Here is a 19,836-nt window from a genome sequence, read left to right on the forward strand (position 1 = left end):
GTTTGTTTGTACACCGCCCTCCAGCGCGCGTCGCCCCGTCCAGCCCCGGTAAAGGCTTTGCTCTGCTTTGTCTTTGCCGCTAAGGACACCCGCAGCATCTGTCAGGGTCCAGCCGGGACGGGCCGAGCGGGCAGCCCGGCGCCCAAAGTGGGTTTTCAAGGGCTCTCTTCCAGCCCAGCCCCTCCGTCAGAGCTGGCAGCTTGTGCTGCCCTGTTATTTACTGTTGCCCTTGGTATATGCTGTGCTGTGCGGTTTCCTAAGCCCACATAAGTGAAAATAATCAAGTGCCTGTGATCAAAAAAGCCTTGAGGCAAGGAGTTGAATGGGTCCCCAGTGCCTCTCCTGTGTGCATTTAGTCTATGAAATGGAGTTGTCATAAAGGCTGTGGATGTCACCTTCGCAGCAAAGGGTGAAATAGCAATAATTTTAATCGTGACTTTGCAGCAGCAGGTCTGAAACTGCAATTCAGAGGCGTCCTCTCTCCTCCCGTTCTCCGGCGGGGGAAGCAGAGGCACAGAGAGGAGGAATTTGCTCAGGGGCCAGGGCTCCTGCGCTTTGCTTTTCCCTCGCCCCTGCCCTGAAGAAGGGAGCCTGGCTCTGTGGTACCCCGCGGCGGGAAGCGTGGGCTCCTGGGTGTCCCCCCCGGCTTCAGTCCTGCAGGGAAGCCTCCTGAGACCACGGGCTGCAGCGACAGCCCAGGAGCTTGTAAGTTTGTGCAGCTGCCGGCCCTTCTGGTCCTTCAAGCAGTGCGAAAACGGGTACAGCCCGGCTCGGGCTGGGACTCGGGGCCTGTCAGGGCAATCGCTGCTGTGTGGGGCTGCGAGGGCAGGTGGAGCCTTTCCTTTAGCTCCGTGCGTTTTGTGTGAGGCCCCTCAGCACAATAAAATCCCCTCCCAACCCGCTGCTGCCCACCTCGGGACGCCAGACCCCGGGCACCGCTGCGGTGGGAGCTGCAGAGGGCAGACGGGGTTGGCAAGGATTTTTTTTTTGCTGGCGAGATATTTGGCGGGGATGTGCCCAGAGGGACGGTCTGGGTCGGGCTCGGCCGAACCTCACGCCCCCATTTACCCCTTCCCTCCCTGGTGTAGGTGGTGGAGCTGCTCTGACGGGCTCTTGGCCACAAACGCACTGCTCAAGCTGGAGTAACGCCTGGCCTGATGGAGGGAGGGAAGCTTTCTGTGGGTGTTTTTCTTTGATATTTCAAAAATTATCAGAATTTGAAGCAATTGGTTTGTGCTACTGATGTTTATAAAAGTAGGAATATTGAAAAACTCTGTTTAGTTAGCGATTATCCTTTTTAACTATGAAAAGTCATCAGTGTCCGGCCCGGCAGCGCCGGTCTGTGTCTGTGCTCCAAATTACGTGTGACGTCGCAGCTGGAGGGTAAAGTGCAGAAAACCCCTCCAGGGCCCGGTTTGTATTTTTAATTTAAGCAGCCAATGCAAAGTTTTAGCGCCTGCCGGGGCTGTCGGGAGCCTCCGCTGACGGCCACCCGTGGCTGTAGCCACTGCAAGATGCTGTAACCAAACAGTACTTGCAGACCTAAAAGCCGCAGCGAGCAGGAGGGTCTGTGATCCGGGTTACGGGGGGGGGTCGAACAGAGCCATCGGCTGCAGACACATCCCTGCGTAGCCACGGCCAGGCGTGACCCTGCCCCTTGGTAGCTCTTTGGTCCTGCTGCTTAGGAAAGCAGGGAAGATGCGAGGACAGCCCCTGCCCAGGTGCTCAGCCTGGGTTTCAGGGGGATTTAAGCACAGCCTCAGAGTTAGGCGGGCTCCCCGCGGCGGAGCCAGGCTAGAGTGGGCCAAAGAGGCCCGTGGAAAAGGGCTGAGCATGAAAAGAGAGCGGGGAGAGAAGCGGCAAGTTGCAAATACAAGAACATAAACATATAAGCAGATATTTGTATGGTTGGTTTGGTGTTTTTTTTTCCTAAAAAAGCTTTTTATTTGAAAACGACACGGGCAGATTTGTAGCCGGGAAAGTACGTGCTTTCTTACATATTTGTACAACTGGGCGCGTGTCGGCATCTTCTGCGCTCGCTGCGGGAGGCTCGCTTTCCGTCTTCATTTCTTCCTAAGGACAGAATCGAATTCAGGTGCTAAGGGCAGCAGGGTGCCTTAGAAAACGGCTCCTGTTTACCTTTCTTCTGTCTTCAGCGGGAAGGGAAGTCCGCGAGCCTCATTTTCTCCCCGTTGCGTGTAACGCAAAGAACGTCTTTGTACCATTAACGTCTTTGTATGACTGAGGAATTGTCCCTTGTTCTTTTTATTAAAAGAATGTTTTCCAAAAAATAAAAAGTAGGCTTAAAAAGATCCGCCTCCGTGTCTGCTCATTATCCCGGCGTTTCTGGACGGGCGCCGACGCTCGGGCTGTGCCACGGAGGAGCGGGGTCACTCAGCGCAGCAGCTCCCCGGCGACTTGCAGACCACCGGTAATCTGGCAAGCCCAACCCACGGCCAGCAGCTGGGCTGCGGAGCGATATTAAACAGAGAATTTACAACCTCCTCGGTTAAAAACGTGCAGAGGTGGGTGTTTGGATGTCTCCAAGTACTGCTGTAAGCTCAGGCGCTGAACCTGAGGCTCGAGGTTCGGGAGTTGCTGCCCCGAGGGGATTTTTCTACCCCTGTGCTGGGGAAGAGCCCTCGGGGCCAGGGGGCTTCAGAAAGGAAGATAAAATGGCCTCGGGTCGGACGTTGGGCTCAGACCCTCGCTCCCATCGCACCGGGAACCCGCGACGGTGGGCACTGGCCGTGGGCATCCCCCCCACCAGACACGCGGTGGCCAGGGGCTGTGACCCCCGGGGCCGTGGGGGGATCCTGCCCGTGGGGCCGAGCGCTCCCCCCACGGCGGGCGGCCACCTGCAGAGCTAAATCACTTCAGCTGTCAAAAAAGCTCATTTTTCCCAGTAGTGAAATGTTTATAAAGGGGGGAGCGGGGGTGTGGGTCCAAATCTTCGATGCTTAAAAGGTGAATTTCCAGGGAAGTGGCGGAGCCCAATTTTGGGGAGCAGAGGGACCCCCGCGGCGGGGCGCAGCTCCACGGAGGGGGCCCGGGCGAACCCCCCAAACCCTGCGGGGCGGGGGGCGAGATGGGGGAGCGGCACCAAGGGGCTCCGCACGTCCGAGCCCGGTTTGATGGGGGCGGTGGAAGGGACCGGCCACCCCGGGTCGGGAGGGGGTCGGTGCAAGGGAGGGCTGCGCTGCAAGGGGCTGGGGGGCTGCAAGGATCCGTGCAAGGGGGAACCTTTCTGCAGCGAGCAGCCGAGCTCCCGCCGAGCCCGGCCGCCCCGGCTCTTCCGGCGGCGGCGGGAGGAGGAGCCGCTGCCGGGGAAGGTGACCCGGCGGCGGGCGGTGCCGGGGGCCATGGTGCTGCTGAGACCGGCTGCGCTTGTGACACTGATGAGAGCCGCGGGGGCCGGCGGGCGGCGGCGGGGGTGGGGTGTCCGGGACCCCCCGGGGCTTTCGCACATCCCTTCGCTCCCGTCCGCCCCCCCGGCGCGGCGCTGCTCGGCCCCCCCGCAGCCGGCCATCGCCGCCAAGCAGCCGTTCCCGGTGGAGCTGAAGGCGGGGAAGAAATACGCGTGGTGCGCCTGCGGGCACAGCAAGAGCCAGGTCGGGCCGGGGACCGGGGGGGCTCCGGCCCCCCAGCCGCCATGCGCGGGGGTGCGGCCGGGGCTGGAGCAGGACCGGCCCCACGGGGACCCCCCCCCGCCCCGTCCGGGGAGGGCGGGGGGGCGTTGGGGGGAGGAGGGGCCGTCACTCTCCGTGGTGCACCCACAGCACCCCAATTCCCGGGGGATGCGCTGGGCCACGGACCGGGGGGCGGAGAGCAGCAGAGGGGGGATGGAGGGAGGGCGGTCCCCCCGCTTCGTGCCCAGAGCAGGGGCCGACAGCGCAGCCCCCAGGTCAGCCGGGCACCCCCAAATCCTCACTTTCACCCCCTCCCCATTTGCTTTGCAGCCCTTCTGCGACGGCACCCACAAGAAAGCGACCCCGGGGATCTCCCCGCTACGCTTCACCCCGGAGGAGGACAAGACCGCCTGGCTCTGTGGGTGCAAGCGCACCCGCTCCCCCCCGTACTGCGACGGCACCCACAAGGAGGAGGCCGTGCAGGGCGCCCAGCTCTCGGCACAGCCCTGACGCCGCCGCACCCCGCGGGGACGGAGCCCACGGCGCTCCGGACACTGGGATGTTCAGCCCTCTGGGGCACGGGAGGGAGCGGGGAGGAGATGCCCAGCTCCCACCCCAATTAACCCTAATCACTGAGCCCTGAGGGCTCCCACCAGCTGCAGAAAACCAGCCTCACCCCACCATGGGGGCAGCAATTTTGCCTTCAGCCCCGCTGGGGCCCTGCCAGGGATAAGGAAGGCTCAGCAGTGGCCGGGGAAAAAAATAATCCACTGGATAAGGGGACTTTGAGGAGTGGTTCTGCGTTGGCAGAGCTGCGGGTGCCCGTGGGGACGCGGGACGGAGGCACCCGCGCAGCTGCATCTGTACAGCAGGCGAAGGGAAGGACAGTCTGCAGCATTTATTACATTTACAAAGCTGTATAGTTATACAAATGTTTAACCAATAACGATATATGAATATCAGAATATATTACAAGACATTAAAACGTCGTACAGGATGCAAACATACAGAGCAATTTGGTTTGTACCATATAGGAAAAAACAAAACAAAACAACCCCCCAAGAGCCCCACACAAACCCCAGACCGAGGCACTTCAGCTGCCTCCCTCAGTCCATCGTGGCCTATTTACAAGGAGAAAAGGGGTGTCAAAGTCGAGACAAATGGAGCCCCCCGACACGCTTCGAGCCCCTCATCCAGCCCCAGCCCGGGGATGGGGAAGAGGGAACCAAACGGGGCCCCGCAGGGACCCTTCCCGGGCCCCATCCCCGGCGCCCGGAGGGCAGCGGAGCCTGGGGCTGTGCTGTAGCGAAGGTGCGGCTGTCGAGTGCGTGGTGGGGGTGCGGTACTTCAAACGAATAATTTAAAAAAAAAAAAAAGAAAAAAATTTTAAAAATTACAATAACAACATCCCAAGTTTCCTGACCTTTGGAGTCGGGCTGTTCCTACAATTGCCGTGCCGCTTTCCTTTGGTTCTCACCGTGCCGTCGCGGGCGGCCGCAGCCTGACCGTCGGGTGCCGTCCGGGCGCTGCAGGCACTTGCTTTTTTATTTTTTTTGTCATTTGTCCCCCTCCCCAGAAAGGGATGGAGAGAAACCCCCGGGGTCGGCGCTCCCCGGGGCTCATGTGCTTTTTTTCTTTTGTCGATGTAGAAAGTTGGTCCCTTCCCCAGAGCGCGTGGGCGGCCGGTGCCGCTCTGCTCCAGCCCGAAACACGGCAGCACCTTCCCACGCTCGCCCCTCACCGAAGCCTCCTGGCTAAAGGCACTGTAGTCTTATTTTTTTATTTTATTTTTTTAAAAACCCAATGTGGGGGCAGGAGGAGAGGGTGGGAAGGACGGGGCGGGGTGGGGGGGAGGAAAAAACGACAAAAATAAATGCTCTGAAACGTGGCGTTGAAGCCATGGAGGCGAGCGGGGAGCCGGTGGCGGGGGGGGGGGGGGGACCCGCACCCCCCGACCGGGAGCTGCACCCACCACGCGCTCGGGCAGGACGGCGGCATTTGAAGCCCCTGGGTCCCACGCGGGCTCACCCAGCGCTGCCGAAGCGGACCCCAACGGTTTAGATGCCCCCCAGCCAAAAACTGGCGGTGTCCGGAGCCGTCGGCAGCCAGCACTGCCCGTCTGCCCCGGGGAGGCGGCAGCTCCCTTGGAAAGGAAAAACCAATGTTCAGCGGGGCTTGTGCTCCTACGCCCCGTACGGCTGGTCCTTCGCGCCGAGTTGCAAGCACAGGGTTTTTTAAGTGTGTGTGGGGGGATAAAAAGAACCTACTTACTGTGCACAAAGGGAAGCGTCTGTGTGAGGCTTCGCTAGGTCAGAGCTTGAAACACCGTCCAGAGACCGCAGAGGGAAAGCAAAAAAAGAAACAGAACCGTGCACGGCAAGGCAAAGCTGGGGGGGGGGGCAACGCCAGCGAGCGATGCTCGATGCCAACAAACGGGCCGCTGGTCCCCGCAGGCCACAGGCACCAGGTTACCAAACCTGGTGCCAAAAGAACCCCAAATAAACATAAAAAAAAGAAAAAAAAACCAAAACAAAACCAAACCCCAGGGCACGGCAGGGCTGGAGGGGGGCAGTTTTTTGGCTTCTGTGCTTGGACCTTACCTGTGCAGCCGGGAGTCCCCGCTCACGCCCCTCGTCTCGCTCTGAGCAGGCGCGAGGGGAGAGGGATGGGGAGGAGAGGGAAAAGTGTTAAGAGAAAAGGAGCAAGGAAGGCAGCAGCACCTGCGTGGCTCCCAGCTCCGGCATGCAGCTTACATAAGTTAAAATAAACAAACAAACAAACAAACAAAACCCCAAATCATTTAAAAATATTCAACCACATTTATGTGTCTTATTTGCGTTTTAAATTAATCTGGTCAATCAATAGAAAATAAGTATGTATAATTTTTTTTTCTCCCTATGTACACATATATATTTATATATGTATATATATAATATATATAGATATATAAAACCCAGCCAGGAGTCCCTGTTTCGGCGTTGCTTAGGTCAAGGCGGAGGCCGTGCTGCCATTGACAGTCGTTTTGCGGCACCGGCTGGCGGCGGGCGGCAGCGGGTGGCAGTTCGAGGTGCCGTTGAGCGCGGGGCCGGTGCCGGCGGGGCCGCTGCCGGCGGTGGAGCTGGGCGAGCCGTGGGACGGGGTGCCGGGGCTGGGCAGGGAGGAGGAGGTGGCGGGCAGCGTGGCGGGGCTGTGGGCTTTGTCGCTGACCGACTCGCACTCGGAGGCGCCGCTGGTGTTGATGCACTCGGAGGTGGCCGGCTGGGACAGCTTGAGCCGCTTGCAGGCGGGTTGGACGCGGTATTTCAGCGGCAGGGGCCCGTTCTGCGAGCGGGAGAGGGGCAGACGATGGCACCCGGCTCCCCGCGGCAGCCCCGGTGTGCACCGCGTCACCGGCCGCCCGTGCTGGCACGAGGCCGGCTGCCGGCCACCAGCCCTCCCGCCTGCCCTGGAGAAAGGGGAAAAAAGCACGTGCAGCCCCCGCAGCCTCCTAAAAATCACACCTGGAGCAAACACCTTTATAAGCAGGGGGCATCTGGGGTTTACTTGTTGAAGCCCTCCAATTTTCAAGCTTATCAATTAATATTTTCAATTCTTAAATTATTCAATTCTTAATTTTTTCCATTTTTAAGTCCTTCAGTTTTTAAGTTTTTCCATTTTTAAGCTTTTTTATGCCTTTAGCCTTCCCCTAAAGGACTGCTTTCCCAAGCATTTCTCCAAGACAAGCCCCAGCACCGGTGCCCACGGTGTGGAAGGCAGCAGCTCCGCTTACCCTCCTCCAGGGATAGATGTAGGCGATGTCCATCAGGGTGTAATACTCCTTCAGGGGCTCATCTTCGTAGAGGACTTCCACCTGCCGCAGGGGACAGCGTCAGTCCCCCAGCACGGGGACAAAGGCACTGCCAGCCCCCCCTCCCCGAGCTGCTCATGGGGCTCTGCCATCCTCGAGTGCCTCTCCCAGAGCCGGGGGCTGCCGGGGCGCCGGCACCACCCTTGCCAGAAGCCGGAGCAAGCTCACAGTTCACATGCAACGCGCCGTAAGGGACGGCTCCTGCCCCCAGCGCCCACCCGCTGATGCAAAGCCCGGGATGCTGCCGCCGTGTTTGGGAGCTGGAAAAGCTGGGGACGCAGCATGGGGCGGCCCCTCCGAGCCCACCAGGCGCCGGGCAGCGCGCGGAGCCCGGGCACACGCTCACCTTGTACTTGCTGGGAACATCCATCTTGTTGCGGAGGAACTTGGCCAGGTGCATGACGGTCATCGCGGCGGGACAGCGCAGGAACCGCACCCCGTTCTTCTGGGGACGCAGCGGGAGGGGGCCAGGGGGAGAGGCGTTGCTGAGAGTCCGCCGTGCAATTAATGGGCAGTCCCCACCTCCTTCAGCAGGCGGTCTGGGGTGCCCTCCTGCCCCCACCCCTGCCAAACCCCAAAAGCCCAGGAGGCAGCTGGACACGGAGCTCTCCGTGCCGTGGTCCCACCACACTCACCTTCTCCTTCTCCAGGTCCCCGTTCTCAACAGACCCTTTCTTCTCTTCTCTGGGGGGAGGAAAGCAAACACAGGACAAAGTTTATGAAGGAATAAAAAGGCGGAGAGGAAAAATAACCCACCAGAAGGGCTTTCTGTGGAGGGGCTACAAGAGGAACCATCCAGCAACTTTTCAGCCAAGCTCTGGGTCCACCACCCCAGCCCACGCCGCTGCGTTGCCAATCCAGCACGCTGCAGCCACTGCCCAGGCTGCCGCCTTCGCTGCCTCCCTCTGAACCGCTGCTCTGGCTGCCGGTGACGTCCTCGGAGGCCACCACCGGCACCAGCGACGTGGCAGCCCTTGGGCTCTGCCCTGAGCCTTCCCCTGCCTGCACGGGGAGCGGTGATGCAGGGACCCCGCTGCCATAACGAGCACCCAGAGAGGATGCAGGATGGGGGACCAGGGCAGATGGGTTTTGGGCGCTCCTCTCTCCACTCAAGCACGCCGGGAGATGCTGAGCCCCGAGCAGGGCCTGAGTCAGCCATCACCACTTGGCGTCTCAGCTCCGTCTCCCAGGTGGGCAGAGAGGGCGAGAGTTTATTCACAACCCCCAGAAACCCCAGCAGCAGCCAGTAAAAAGATACCTGGACCCCTCATAAAACTCTATGGACAGGCTGACGATCTCGTCATCCGTCAGGTTCCCCTTGTCCTGCTCGGAGACTTCCCCGCGATCTTCGTTGGACCCGTTGGGAACTGCGGGAGCAGAGGGAGGGAGAGGCTGAGGCGTTGCGGGGGGCACGGCCGGGGCGAGGGGGCGGCCCCGGGGCTGACACTCACCCTCTGCCATGGGGTATGCGGCGTAGAAGTCGCGCCGCCTCTTCATCTCATCTGCAGGAGAAGGGAGGAGGAAGGTGAGGGGGAGAAAAACCAAATCACACCAAGGGGGAGATGGGTGCAAAGAGAAGGGAGCGAGAGGAAGCCCCGGATCGCCGAGCGCCTGCTCCCTGCCGGCGGCTCAAGCACGAGCTGCCCAGTGCAGACGGACCCGTAGGAGAGCAGTGGCTTTAGCAAGAGTAATCAAATCGTACCAGTAAAACCCTCGGAGCGGCTGCAAATCCGCTGCTGTGAGAATGCCTTTACGGCGGCTCGACTGTCCTCAGCCTTTCCACACCTGCAGACCCCCACACTTTTTTCCCCGAGGACGCGCAGGCACGTGGAGAGCAAATCCGCGGCTTCTGCTCCCAGCTTTGCTTTCCGTGGCTCCCCCCAGCAGCAGCCCCCGGGGCTGCCAGAGCGCGGGATGGGCACCATCCGGATGGACCCATCCCTCTCCGTTCACACCATGCATTTTCCTGCTGTCCCTGTCACACGGGCAGGGGCGCGCGTGGGCAGCGCGAAATCCGGGGGACCAGTTTCACTGGTGGGTGGGAGTGAGTCGCAAACAACCCCAAACCCACACAGTTATAACTGTCCATGGCTGTACCTTTGAAAAGCCCCGGGACCAGTTTGTACACTATGTCCTGTAGGGTTTTGTCTGACCTGGGGGAAAAAAGAAACGGGAAAAGAGAGAGAAATCAGCTGGATGGGAGCGGCTCGGCTTCCCCGGGCTGCCGAAAGCTGCCCTGCACCACGCGTGCCGCGGCCAGCCCAAACGCTGCCGCTCCCCATCTCCCTGCCGGGAGCACAGGGCCCCGGCTCCCCGTCCCACGGCGATGCCGCAACCCCGTCTCGCGGGCAAACCCGTCCGCCCGCGCGCTCACCGCAAAGGGTTAACTCTGGGGAAAGAAAGAAAAACGTTTCAAAAATCCTTGTAATTGCTAGGGAGGATGGCAGCAGGATTTGGGGGCCCGGATGCCTTGCAGTAGTCAAAACGATCACAAAAACACACCAAGAACTTACAAAAAAAGCATTCTAAGATCAGCAAATGTTTCTGCAGGTTTTAATTTGCATCTAATTTTATTTTTGGACTCGGCCGCAGTTCAGGGCTCAGGCTTTGGTTTCCCTCTGTTAAGGACGGCAGGACGGTGTCCGCTGTCGGGCTGTTACACAGGAAAGCAAAGCCGGTTCCCTAAAATGTGAACATCTCAAGGGAGGATCTTCTAAAGCACTCGAGGAACTGGGGAAGCTCAAGTCCCATCCTCAGCACAGAGCCAGGAGCGGGATTTTGCTGGGAGGCTTGGGCTCAGGACCCTGCAGGCACAGTTTAAAAGCAGCAGCTCAGCCAAATAAATAAAAAAAAAAAAATCTCAAAAACAAAGCAGGAGCAGTGGGGCTGGTGAAAAGTAAATTATATCTGCAATTCTTTCCATTTTAATAATAAGGCCTTTATTTTAAAGAAAAACAAATGACCGTACCCTATATTATTTTTAGCCTAGCTGTGGCTTTCATCCCTAATGCCTCGGTGATGTCACTCTGGTTCACGAGGCCCCGCTGCGATTTTATTTATAATACATACCCCGAGAATTTGCTTTATAATTTACAGCAAGCTAATGAAAAAGCAACCTCAGCCACTTGATTGGCAGCTTAATTACCAGCCCGTCGCTGCTCTCGCAATGAGTCAACCCCATTCAGCCCAGCACGGTGGCGCTGGGTGGGGACCGGGGTGCCACAGGGAATGCGGTGGCCCCGCACGGGAGCCCCCTCAGCGCCGCGCAGCATCACGCCCGGGGCGCGGGTGTTTCGGCGCTGCCGCGGCACCGGTTTGGGGAGCAAAGGGGAAAGCAAGCCCCCTTGTCAGTGCAGAGAATTTTCTGTGGCACCACGGCTGGATCAGGCCCCTGTCACCTGCAGCAGCGCCTCTGCCCACGTGTGCCCCGTATTTTCCCTGCTGGGACCGAAGGGGATGCGAAAGCACTGCGCTGCCGTGACAGCCGGGGCTCAGGGACGCCGGCACAGCGCTGTTGGCGTGCGTGGTGCCCGTCTGCGGCACCGGTGGCTGTGTATCCGTCTCTGCACGCAGGCAGGGATGTTTCGGCGAGGGAGCCGTGGGAGCTGGAGTGTAAATATTTCATAGTGAACCAGAAAAAAAAAAAAAGAGGGCGGAAAAAGTGTTACTACAGAAACGGGTTTACATGGAAGAGGCTAAAAAAAAGGAGAGGGGAAAAAAAAAAAGCCGAGTGATGTATTGCAGCCTTTCGTGGTTTCTATGCCAACCACCTGCAGAGCCAATTCCACAAGTGACGGGACGTGTCTGGCTTTCCCCAGCCAGACGCGGGGCCGGCGCAAAGCCACCGCCACCAGGGCCGGGCTCCCTTTCACCTGCATCACTGTGAGCCCACCCCGGTGCATCCCCCGAGGGACACGGCACCGTCCCCACGGCGGACAGAGCAGGGAGTTAGAAAGCACAGGCGGTCCCAGGTTAAACTGTGCCCGGTGGGGCTGCGGGGACAGACGGATGGACGTCTGTGGTCCAGGATGCCCAGGGACAGGTGCGGAGCAGCCTGTGCTCTGGGTGGCACATGCCCCAGCCTCCTCCTGCTGCCACAGAGGAGGTGTCCCTGCATCCTGTCCCCTCCATGGTGGCAGTTCCCACTGTCCCTGTTCCCCTTCCACCTGGAGAGCACCCCGAACCCCCACTGCTGCGGAGCGCGGGGTCGGGAGCAGAGAGGACTCGTGCTGCAAGAGACGCAATGGTCCCTGCTCGGCTGCACCACCACGCTGCTGGCCGCAGAGCCCTGCTCCCCAGCCCAGGGTGCTCAGGGCTGCACCCCAGAGCGGGCACAGGCTGTACCGACACGGGGCCGGGGCCCGGTGCCACGCAGGGACCCAGGGTGCAGGGTCGCCCCGAAGCTCACCTGATGCTGAGGAGGGGTCTGGTTTTGTGCACTTGGACATCACACATGGGGCAGTATTTGTTCGTCTCCAGGTAGCGAACGATGCAGGTTTTGCAGACTGTGGGGAAAGACTCAGTGTGAGCAGACGGACGGACAGATGAGGGGGCAGAACCCGGTGAAGCACCCCGTACACCCAGACCGGCTCAGGGCTGGGACCCCTGCTCGCCCACCGCGGTCCAGCCCCATCCATGCAGCACGGGACCGACCCTGCAGCTCCATGCGGCAGCAATGTGGGATGCAGGATGGGTTTGGGCACTGCGGGAGGGTCTCAGTGTGGCACGGCCACCCTTCCCGGGGCTCGGGGCACCCCTGGGGGCAGCGTGGCCCCGGCCAGGGGCCCGGGACACTCACAGGAGTGCAGACACTCCACGATGGTGGTGGCGTCTATGAAGTAGCCGCCGCACAAGGCACACATCAGGTGGGGGTTGAGCTCGGTGATCTTTATCCTGGTGGTCCTGTGCATTTTGGAGCAGCGCTGCGGCAGATCCTCCCTGCAGGGAAACACCCGGGGCCACCCTTAACAGCCGCTTCGTGCCAAGGACGGGATCTGTGGGACCCACTTCACCCTTTAACAAATAAATGCAGGGCAAGGTGGGGGTGCCTGGTGCTCCCCCAATGTGCCATGCACGGCCCTGGGAGCACCGGGGCAGCCCCAGCACCCTGCCAGCCCCGGGGGCGTGCAAGTAGCACCCACACACCTCCCCACGCAGCCCCCGGCCCTGGGAACGGCCCAGCTCCCACTGCCTCGTGTTCACATCTTCCTGGGGGTCCCCAAGTGGGTCCCCACATGCCGAGACGCCTCTGAGAGGGGACGAATCACCCGTTAGCCAGCCCCTTGCCTGCAGCTCCCGAGGCTGCGCGCGCGCGCACACACACACACACACAAAGTGTATTTTTGTTTTGTTCGATGGAAAAGGCATTTTCAGCCACCGCCTCGCGGTTTCTATAGAAACTCCCGGGTCCAGCGCTGGCCACCTGCCCGCGGCCAGGAGCGGCCAGGAGCACCCGCAGCACCTGCGTGGGTGGGTGGGCATGGCCGGGTGGGCACACGGGGCACATGGGCAGCATCCCCTGGTGCCGGGCGCAGACGCGGGGGAATCGCTGCCCGCCCGCTCCGGCACTTTCACGTTTCCAATGGGAGACGGCGGAGCCGGAGCCCGAAATTGCTGCAGTTTTATTGTTTCCATGGCAACCCCGATACTTGGAGAGGAGCCAGAATATTATTACAACCATCCGAGGCGAGGGGGAGAGAGAAGAAGAAACCCTTGGCTTGTGTAAATGAGCGTGGGCGCGATGGCAGTGCCAGGGTGCGCTGACGGCAACACCCGTACGCACCCACACCCACACACAGGGAGACACACACACGTGTCTGTGTGTACACACATACTACACGTACACGCACGTAACCCCTATACGCACACAGGCAGAGGTACACACGCGCACACCTGCACCCCTGCGGTACAGGCACCCGCACAGGGTCAGGCATGGAGCGGTTGTCACTGGCTGCCTGACACGGGGCCAGGCCCTTTGCAGACACCCGACAGCCAGACAACAGCCAAGACAACCACCGAAGGCACAACGGCTGCGGTGCGGGCGCCGCGACTGGGCGAGGAACAGAGTGAACCCCGCGCCCAGGGAGCAGACGGGGCGCACACGCGTGTGCGTGTGTGCAAGGCGGCTCTTTTTGTGTGCGGATGTGCAGGGGTGTGCACTCGGGGCTGTGCATGGAGCGGTGCATGCGGGTGTGTTTGTGCAACACCGGGGCCGTGCCAGGCACCTCTCCTGGGGAAGCCGCCCCGCAATCCCGCTCCCTCCCTGCGGGGCTTCTCCCAGGCTCCAGTCTGGGTCTCTCATCTCATTCTGTCGCGGCAAAGTCCCCGGAGGTGGGTGTGTGGGGATGGGGACACCATGGTGATTGGGACACCGTGGGGATGGGGACACCGCAGGGATGGGGACACCGTGGGGATGGGGACACCGCGGGGATGGGAACAGAGGAGCTGCAGGGATGGGGACACCATAGGGATGGGAACACCATGGGGATGGGGACACCATGGGGATGGGGACACCGCGGTGATGGGGACACCGCGGGGATGGGGACACCGTAGGAATGGGGACACCGTGGGAATGGGGACACCATGGGGATGGGGACAGAGGAGCTGCAGGGATGGGAACACCACGGGGATGGGGACACTATGGGCATGGGAACACTATGGGGATATGGACATGACAGGGATGGGGACAGCACAGGGATGAGGACGGAGGAGCTGTGGGAATGGGGACACCATGGGGATGGGGACGCCACGGGGATGGGGATGGAGGAGCTGTGGGGATGGGGACACAACAGGGATGGAGACACCACGGGGATGGGGATGGAGGTGCCGCAGGGATGAAGATTACATGAATTTGGGGACCAGGAGGACACCCCTGTGCAGGAGGGGCAGGGGCCAAGCTGAGCCCGAGGGTCTTCTTGCAGAGAGGGGTCTGGGGGGCACCAGGGTATTTAGGAAGCCCCAGGCCCCCTCCCCAGGCTCAGCTCTCACCCTGGGCCTCCCCGGGCAGGCACACCGGGGTGCCCTGCACCTTGCTGCCCCCGCACAGGTGGCCTCAGCCCTCTGCAGCCCACGGGCGATGGGGGCCGCTGCCAGGCTCCCCCCGGCAGGGAGAATACTGGGGGGGAGGGTTGGTTCCCAGCCCTGGGCTCGCCCACCGGGGGACCGGGCAGCTCCGCCGGGCACCAGCTGCCCACGCCGGGCCGCAGAACCCATGGCTGTATTTTGGGTGGATTTTGCTGCTTTCGGTGCTCGCAGCCGCCAATGGCGGCCCGGGTCTCCGCGGGAGGGGGGGAGCGTGAGCCACCGGCGCAAACCGGTTCTAATAAACCGGGTGATAACAACCGCGATTTCCTGCCGCGGGGGCGAACAAAGCCCCGGACCCCCCCGGACCCCCCCGGACCCCCCCGGACCCGGAGCCGGCTGCAGCACCGGCCACGCCGGAGCCCTCGGGGCCGCCCCGTCCCGCTAGCGGCTCCCGCTGTCCCGGTCCCGCCGCCCGCAACCGGCTCCCCGCACCCCAGGCCCGCCCCCGACTTTCGGGGTCTTTTGTCTGCGTGGGCGGTGGCCCGGTACGGTACCCACTCCCTCCCCACCCCCCACCCCCACCGGAGCAGGCACGGGTGGGGAAGGACGTTTCAAAGTCACCGGTAACTTGGACCCGACCGGCCGCCCCCTCCCCGTGGGACGCACCGGCGGCGGCGAGCCCGGGGGACGGGAAATAAAGCGGGTGGGCTCCCCCCACAGTGCCCGCCGGCCACGGACCCCCACGCACCGGGAACACGACAAAAAGGCGCCGGAGCGTCAACCCCGGCAGCGCCCGCCGCCCCGACGGGACCCCCCGGCTCTCCCGGGCTGCGGGACGAGGGCACCGGCCGCTGCCGCGGAGCGAGACGGCGGGAAGGGGGGAGGAAACGCCGCGGGGAGGGCACGGACACGCGTGTCCACGCTCCCGTGCGCGCGCAAGGACACCCCCCCCACACACACACACACCCCCGTCCCCGCGGCGGGACGCGGCAGCGCGCGGTGCGTGACAGGCGCACGGACGCGGACACGCCGTGGGCACGGACACGCGTGACCCCGCGCTGCGGCCCCGGGGGTGCCCGGCTGCAGCCCTGCGGGCCCGCCCGCCCCGCCGCCGCGGGCAACTCCCGCTTCAGGGTGGGCTTTTTTTTTTTTGGGGGGGAGCCGGGGACACGGGCGATTTGAGGCCGGGGGTGGGGCAGCCCCGGCGGACCGGGGGCGCTCCCGCTGCCCCCCAGCCCTTTGTACTCGGGGCCAGCTGACAGCCCGCCCCGGGGCCCGGCCCGGCCCCTCCGCCCGCCCCGGGGGGGGCTCCCGCCGCGTCCCCCCCCCGCCGGCCGTACCGCACTGCCCCGCTCCGCGCCGGGCCCGGGGAGAGGGGGGGTGGGAACCGGGGCTGTCATGACTCCGCACCCCCTCTCCGGGAGGGTGCGGGGGGGTCACGGCAGACCCACCGGGACGGGAGCGGAGCCGCGGCACAAAGCGGGGGGAGGCGGCGGCCATCGGCCATCTTGCACGGGGAGAGAAAAGGGCGCGGGGGGGGGAGGGGGGGGCCCGGCGGCCGGGCCCGGCGGGGCGGGGGGCGGCGGGGGGGGGGGCGGCCGCGTCCCTACCTGGTGGCGGCGGCAGCGGCGGCCCCGCGGCCGCCCCTCCGCTCCCGCGGCTCGGCTCGGCTCGGCTCGGCGCGGCGCTGCGGCCGCGGCCCTTTTTTTCCTCTCGCTTTTTTTTTTTTCTTTTCTTTTTTTTTTTTTCCCTCCTTCCTCCTCCTTTTTTTTTTTATTTTTTTCCTCCTTTTTTTTTTTTTAATTTTTTTCCCTCCTCCAGCCGCCGCCAGGCCCCGCCCAGCCTCACGTGACCTCATTCCTTTGGGGTGTTGCGGAGGAGGGGAGTGAGGGACGAGATTGGGGCCCCCCCACCCCCGCCGCCCCGCCCCATCGGGACACGGCCTCCCCATCCCTGGGGACAACTCCGCGACGGTGCCCCGGTGCTGCTGCCGCCCCCCACCCGCCGGCCGCTACCCCCCCGTTCTCGTTGATCTCTAAAAGCCCTAAAAACCGCTGGAATAGGCCCAAAACCCGAGCCGAGCCGCTCCTCGCTCCCGGGTCCCCGGTGCCCCCCATCACCGCGGCGCTGCTCGGGTGGTTGCCCGGGTCCCCCGCCCAGCGCTGGGGCCATTTTCGGTCCCGAATAGGGGGAATTTCCACCCGCGAGACGACGCGGGGCATCCCGGACCCGCGGGACCTTCCCCGGGCCCCTCGGGCGGGGGCCGGTGCCTGCCGGTGCTCGGCGGGACCCGCGGCGGGGCGGGGGGGAGCAAAGGGGAGGGGAAAAAAGGAAGAGAAATAGCGGGAAATTACAGAAAAGGGGAAATATGGAAAAGGAGGGAAGAAAAGGGGGGAAAAAAAGGAATAGGAGGAAAGGAAAAAAGGAAGGAAAGGAAAAAGGAAGGAAGATAAAAAGGGAAGGAGAGGGCGAAACGGAGAAAGCGGGAAAGAAAAAAAGAGGGGGAAAGGGAAAGGAGAGAGCGGAGCGGGCGGGCGCACGGCGCCGTTTTCCCCCGCGGGGCCGGTCCCGCTCGGGGGCGGGGGGGGGGCACCGTGCGGGAGCTCCCGGGGATTCGGAGCGTTGCGGGCAGCCGGAGCGTCCACGCGTGTCAGCGCCCCCGCTCACTCCCGACGCCCCCCAGGCGGCCCCGCTGTCCCAGGCGTGGCCGCGGCTCCCGCGTGGGTCCGGCCCGGGCTCGGTGCGACCGGCGGCGCTCCGGTACCGCCGGTGTACCGGCTACTCGGCGGGGCGCTGCGCCCACGCGTGGATCCCCTCGGCCCACACTGTTGCGGCCGTGTGATTAATTCTCCGCCCCGCCTGGTGTCCCGGTGCCATTCGGTGCTGATGTCCCAGCGCCGGTGCCGGTGCCAGTGTCCTGGTGTCCAGGTGCTATTGCCGGTGGCCGGTGCCAGTGCCCATTACCAGTGTTCTGGTGTCCCGGTGCCGGTGTCCAGGTGCTATTGCCGGTGCTCGGTGCCAGTGCTGGTGCCCGTGCCCGGTGCCATGCCCGGTGCCCGGTGTCCCGGTGTCCCAGTGCCATGCCCGGTGTGCCGGTGCTTGTGTCCTGGTTCCATGCCCGGTGCCCGGTGCCGATGTCCCGGTGCCATGCCCGGTGTCCCGGTGCTGGTGTCCCGCTGCCATGCCCGGTGCCCGGCGCCCCACGGGCGCTCCCCGGATGCTCCGGCTGAGTGCGGCGGACGCGGCGCTCCTGCGCAGCGCGGTCTCTGTGGCGCAATCGGTTAGCGCGTTCGGCTGTTAACCGAAAGGTTGGTGGTTCGAGCCCACCCAGGGACGGTGCGCCACCTTTTTCATCTCCGTTTTCCCTTTTCCCCCTCCTTTTTTCTAGGGCCAGTCCCAGGGAGCAGCCGAGGACGGACACGGCGATGGGGAGGCGGGCGGGGGTGGCTCATCCCGGGCCCCCGCGGGACGGGAAGGGTGATTTTCCATTACGCAAAGAGCTGTGCAGGGGCTTGGTGGGACGTTCCCCACTCCCTGGGAGTGGTCCTCGCCCTCCGGACCGCACTGGGCTGGACGGGGAGAAGGTGCGAACGGGCGGGATGTGGTCCTGGTGCTCCCCGTGGGCTCCCAGCTCTCTCCAAGGCACTGGGCAAGGGGGGAACCAGCTCCCTGGTGTGAATAAAACCATTTCTGCTCAGCCTGCGGTCCCCTCTATGCCGCGGTTTCTCCCATTAGCAAAAGGACATGTTGGGACATTAAAATTGGAGTGGAGACTGTTTCCATCCAGAGCCCACACTTTGCCTTAAAAATAAGCTGAAGGGGGTCCAAAATCTGCATCGCGGAAGTTTCCTTCTCTTACAAAGTCTTGTAAAATCTATTTATATTCCCCACTTGCCCTGAATTTAGTTTCATACCAGAAATAACGAAGTTAATGTTTTAACGCAGGTCATAAAGCCGTGCCAGGAAGATCCCTCTTGTTTCAAAAGCCCAGAGCCACAAAACACTCCTGCGGCTGAGCCCAGCGGTGCCAAGGCTGCGGGAAGAGCTGGGGCTCTCCGGGCCAGGGCCAGGGATTGCTGCCACCTTCCCAATCCCAGAGCACGAGCCCGATGGGAAAGCGAAGCGAGAAGCGGTGCCCAGTGGGGATCACCTCCCCACTGCCACCCGAGACAGCCAGCGCTGCCAAAATCTGCCACAGAGCTATTCCCACCTGGCTCCGCTGCTCCGTCTGCCCCCGGCGCGTGGGGTGGCCCTGCCGGACAGAACGCGGCCTCTCACTTCATGCCTTCAAGAACACTTTTATAATGGAAAACTCTTTAAAAATACAACTGCCCTGGGCTGGGCTGCGCCTCCAGAGCTCGGTCCCGGGGCGGATGAACAGCCCCGGCATGGGCCAGAGGTTTTCATTGAAACCAGGCGGCCTGAGCTGTTGTGCATTTGAGAGCGTTCCCAAACACATGGATCTCTTTCCCTTTGGCACAACATCACTCCCCTAAATGAAACATTTAATCCTGTCTCCTCCAGGAGAGGGGAGAGCTGGCGAGCGGGGATGGCGATGGAAATCCAATTCTCTGCAGAGCACAAATCTTCCTTTCAATTGCTCGCTGAATAAAAAATACCCTCGCAGACACTTGCCGGGCCCCTTCCCCTCCCTGAGAAATGCCGTGACTTGCTGCTTTAGTCATTTCACAGGGTCACTTCAGCGTTCCAGCACTTTCCAAAGAGATCTTTTTCTTTCCCCTGAGGAGACCCGCTGGACCCAGCCCCACAGGGCGAGTTGATGGTTTTGCCCCTGGGTTCCAGAGGTGTAAAAGCAAGGAGCGGGTGTGCGAGGCCTGACCCACACACGAGGGCTCCGCACGGTCGGGTGAAGCGGGGTGGGTTTCCTGGAGTTTCTGGTTCAATTCAGCCAGGTTTGGCCAATTTTTCCCAGTGTGCGACAGGAGGTGCCAGGGCTGCGTAGGGCCAAGCTGGGGGAGGTACCGCCGGGCAGGTCCCAGCCTGGGCACCCCGCGGTGATCCCGGCCTTGCCATGGCAACGGGGGGAATGGGCACGTGGGGCCTGTGTGGGGCAGGGACGGGGCCTGCGGCCTCAGGGACCCCGAAGTGCCGCTGACTGATGGGATGGCTGCACCCCCTACACCGCCCTGCCACCTCTGCAGTGCCCTGTGTGTGTCCCCAGCTGTGCCACATGCCCACAGGCACCTCCAGCTATGCCATGCCCTGTGCGTCCCTCCAGCTGTGCCACACGCCCATGGGCACATCCAGCTGTGCCATGCCCTGTGTCCTTCCAGCTGTGCAACGCAACCATGGGCACAGCCGGCTGTGCCATGACCA

At 62.5% G+C, this 19,836-nt stretch overlaps 2 protein-coding genes and 1 non-coding gene across 8 annotated transcripts; 2 read left to right on the plus strand and 1 right to left on the minus strand.

The window, feature by feature from the left end:
- The first annotated feature begins 3,282 nt into the window (after window positions 1–3,282).
- CISD3 (CDGSH iron sulfur domain 3) lies at window positions 3,283–4,636 on the plus strand. Its single transcript, XM_075117060.1, has 2 exons — window positions 3,283–3,611; window positions 3,960–4,636. Exons 1-2 carry the CDS (start codon window positions 3,363–3,365, stop codon window positions 4,137–4,139), a joined length of 429 nt encoding a protein of 142 aa, XP_074973161.1. The 5' UTR covers window positions 3,283–3,362; the 3' UTR covers window positions 4,140–4,636.
- On the minus strand, window positions 4,513–16,365 carry PCGF2 (polycomb group ring finger 2). 6 transcript variants are annotated; one of them, XM_075117057.1, is made up of 11 exons: window positions 16,110–16,180; window positions 12,622–12,724; window positions 12,275–12,414; window positions 11,885–11,981; window positions 9,574–9,629; window positions 8,928–8,978; window positions 8,735–8,843; window positions 8,112–8,160; window positions 7,823–7,921; window positions 7,399–7,479; window positions 4,513–6,950 (listed from the first exon to the last, which is right to left on the minus strand). In XM_075117057.1, exons 3-11 carry the CDS (start codon window positions 12,384–12,386, stop codon window positions 6,612–6,614), a joined length of 993 nt encoding a protein of 330 aa, XP_074973158.1. In that variant the 5' UTR covers window positions 12,387–12,414; window positions 12,622–12,724; window positions 16,110–16,180; the 3' UTR covers window positions 4,513–6,611. The 6 variants fall into 6 exon arrangements, 5 of the variants coding, with proteins under 5 accessions (XP_074973158.1, XP_074973156.1, XP_074973155.1 ...); XM_075117055.1 differs by lacking the exon at window positions 12,622–12,724 and having other exon boundaries at window positions 7,823–7,918; window positions 16,110–16,360; XM_075117054.1 differs by lacking the exon at window positions 12,622–12,724 and having other exon boundaries at window positions 16,110–16,358.
- A 1,396-nt stretch (window positions 16,366–17,761) lies between these two features.
- On the plus strand, window positions 17,762–17,835 carry TRNAN-GUU (transfer RNA asparagine (anticodon GUU)). Its single transcript has one exon. It is a non-coding gene; the product is annotated as a tRNA-Asn (tRNA).
- The last annotated feature ends 2,001 nt before the right edge of the window (window positions 17,836–19,836 follow it).

Source organism: Phalacrocorax aristotelis, chromosome 23 (genome assembly GCF_949628215.1).
Source record: "Phalacrocorax aristotelis chromosome 23, bGulAri2.1, whole genome shotgun sequence".
In the NCBI taxonomy this organism is placed as follows: Eukaryota; Metazoa; Chordata; class Aves; order Suliformes; family Phalacrocoracidae; genus Phalacrocorax; species Phalacrocorax aristotelis.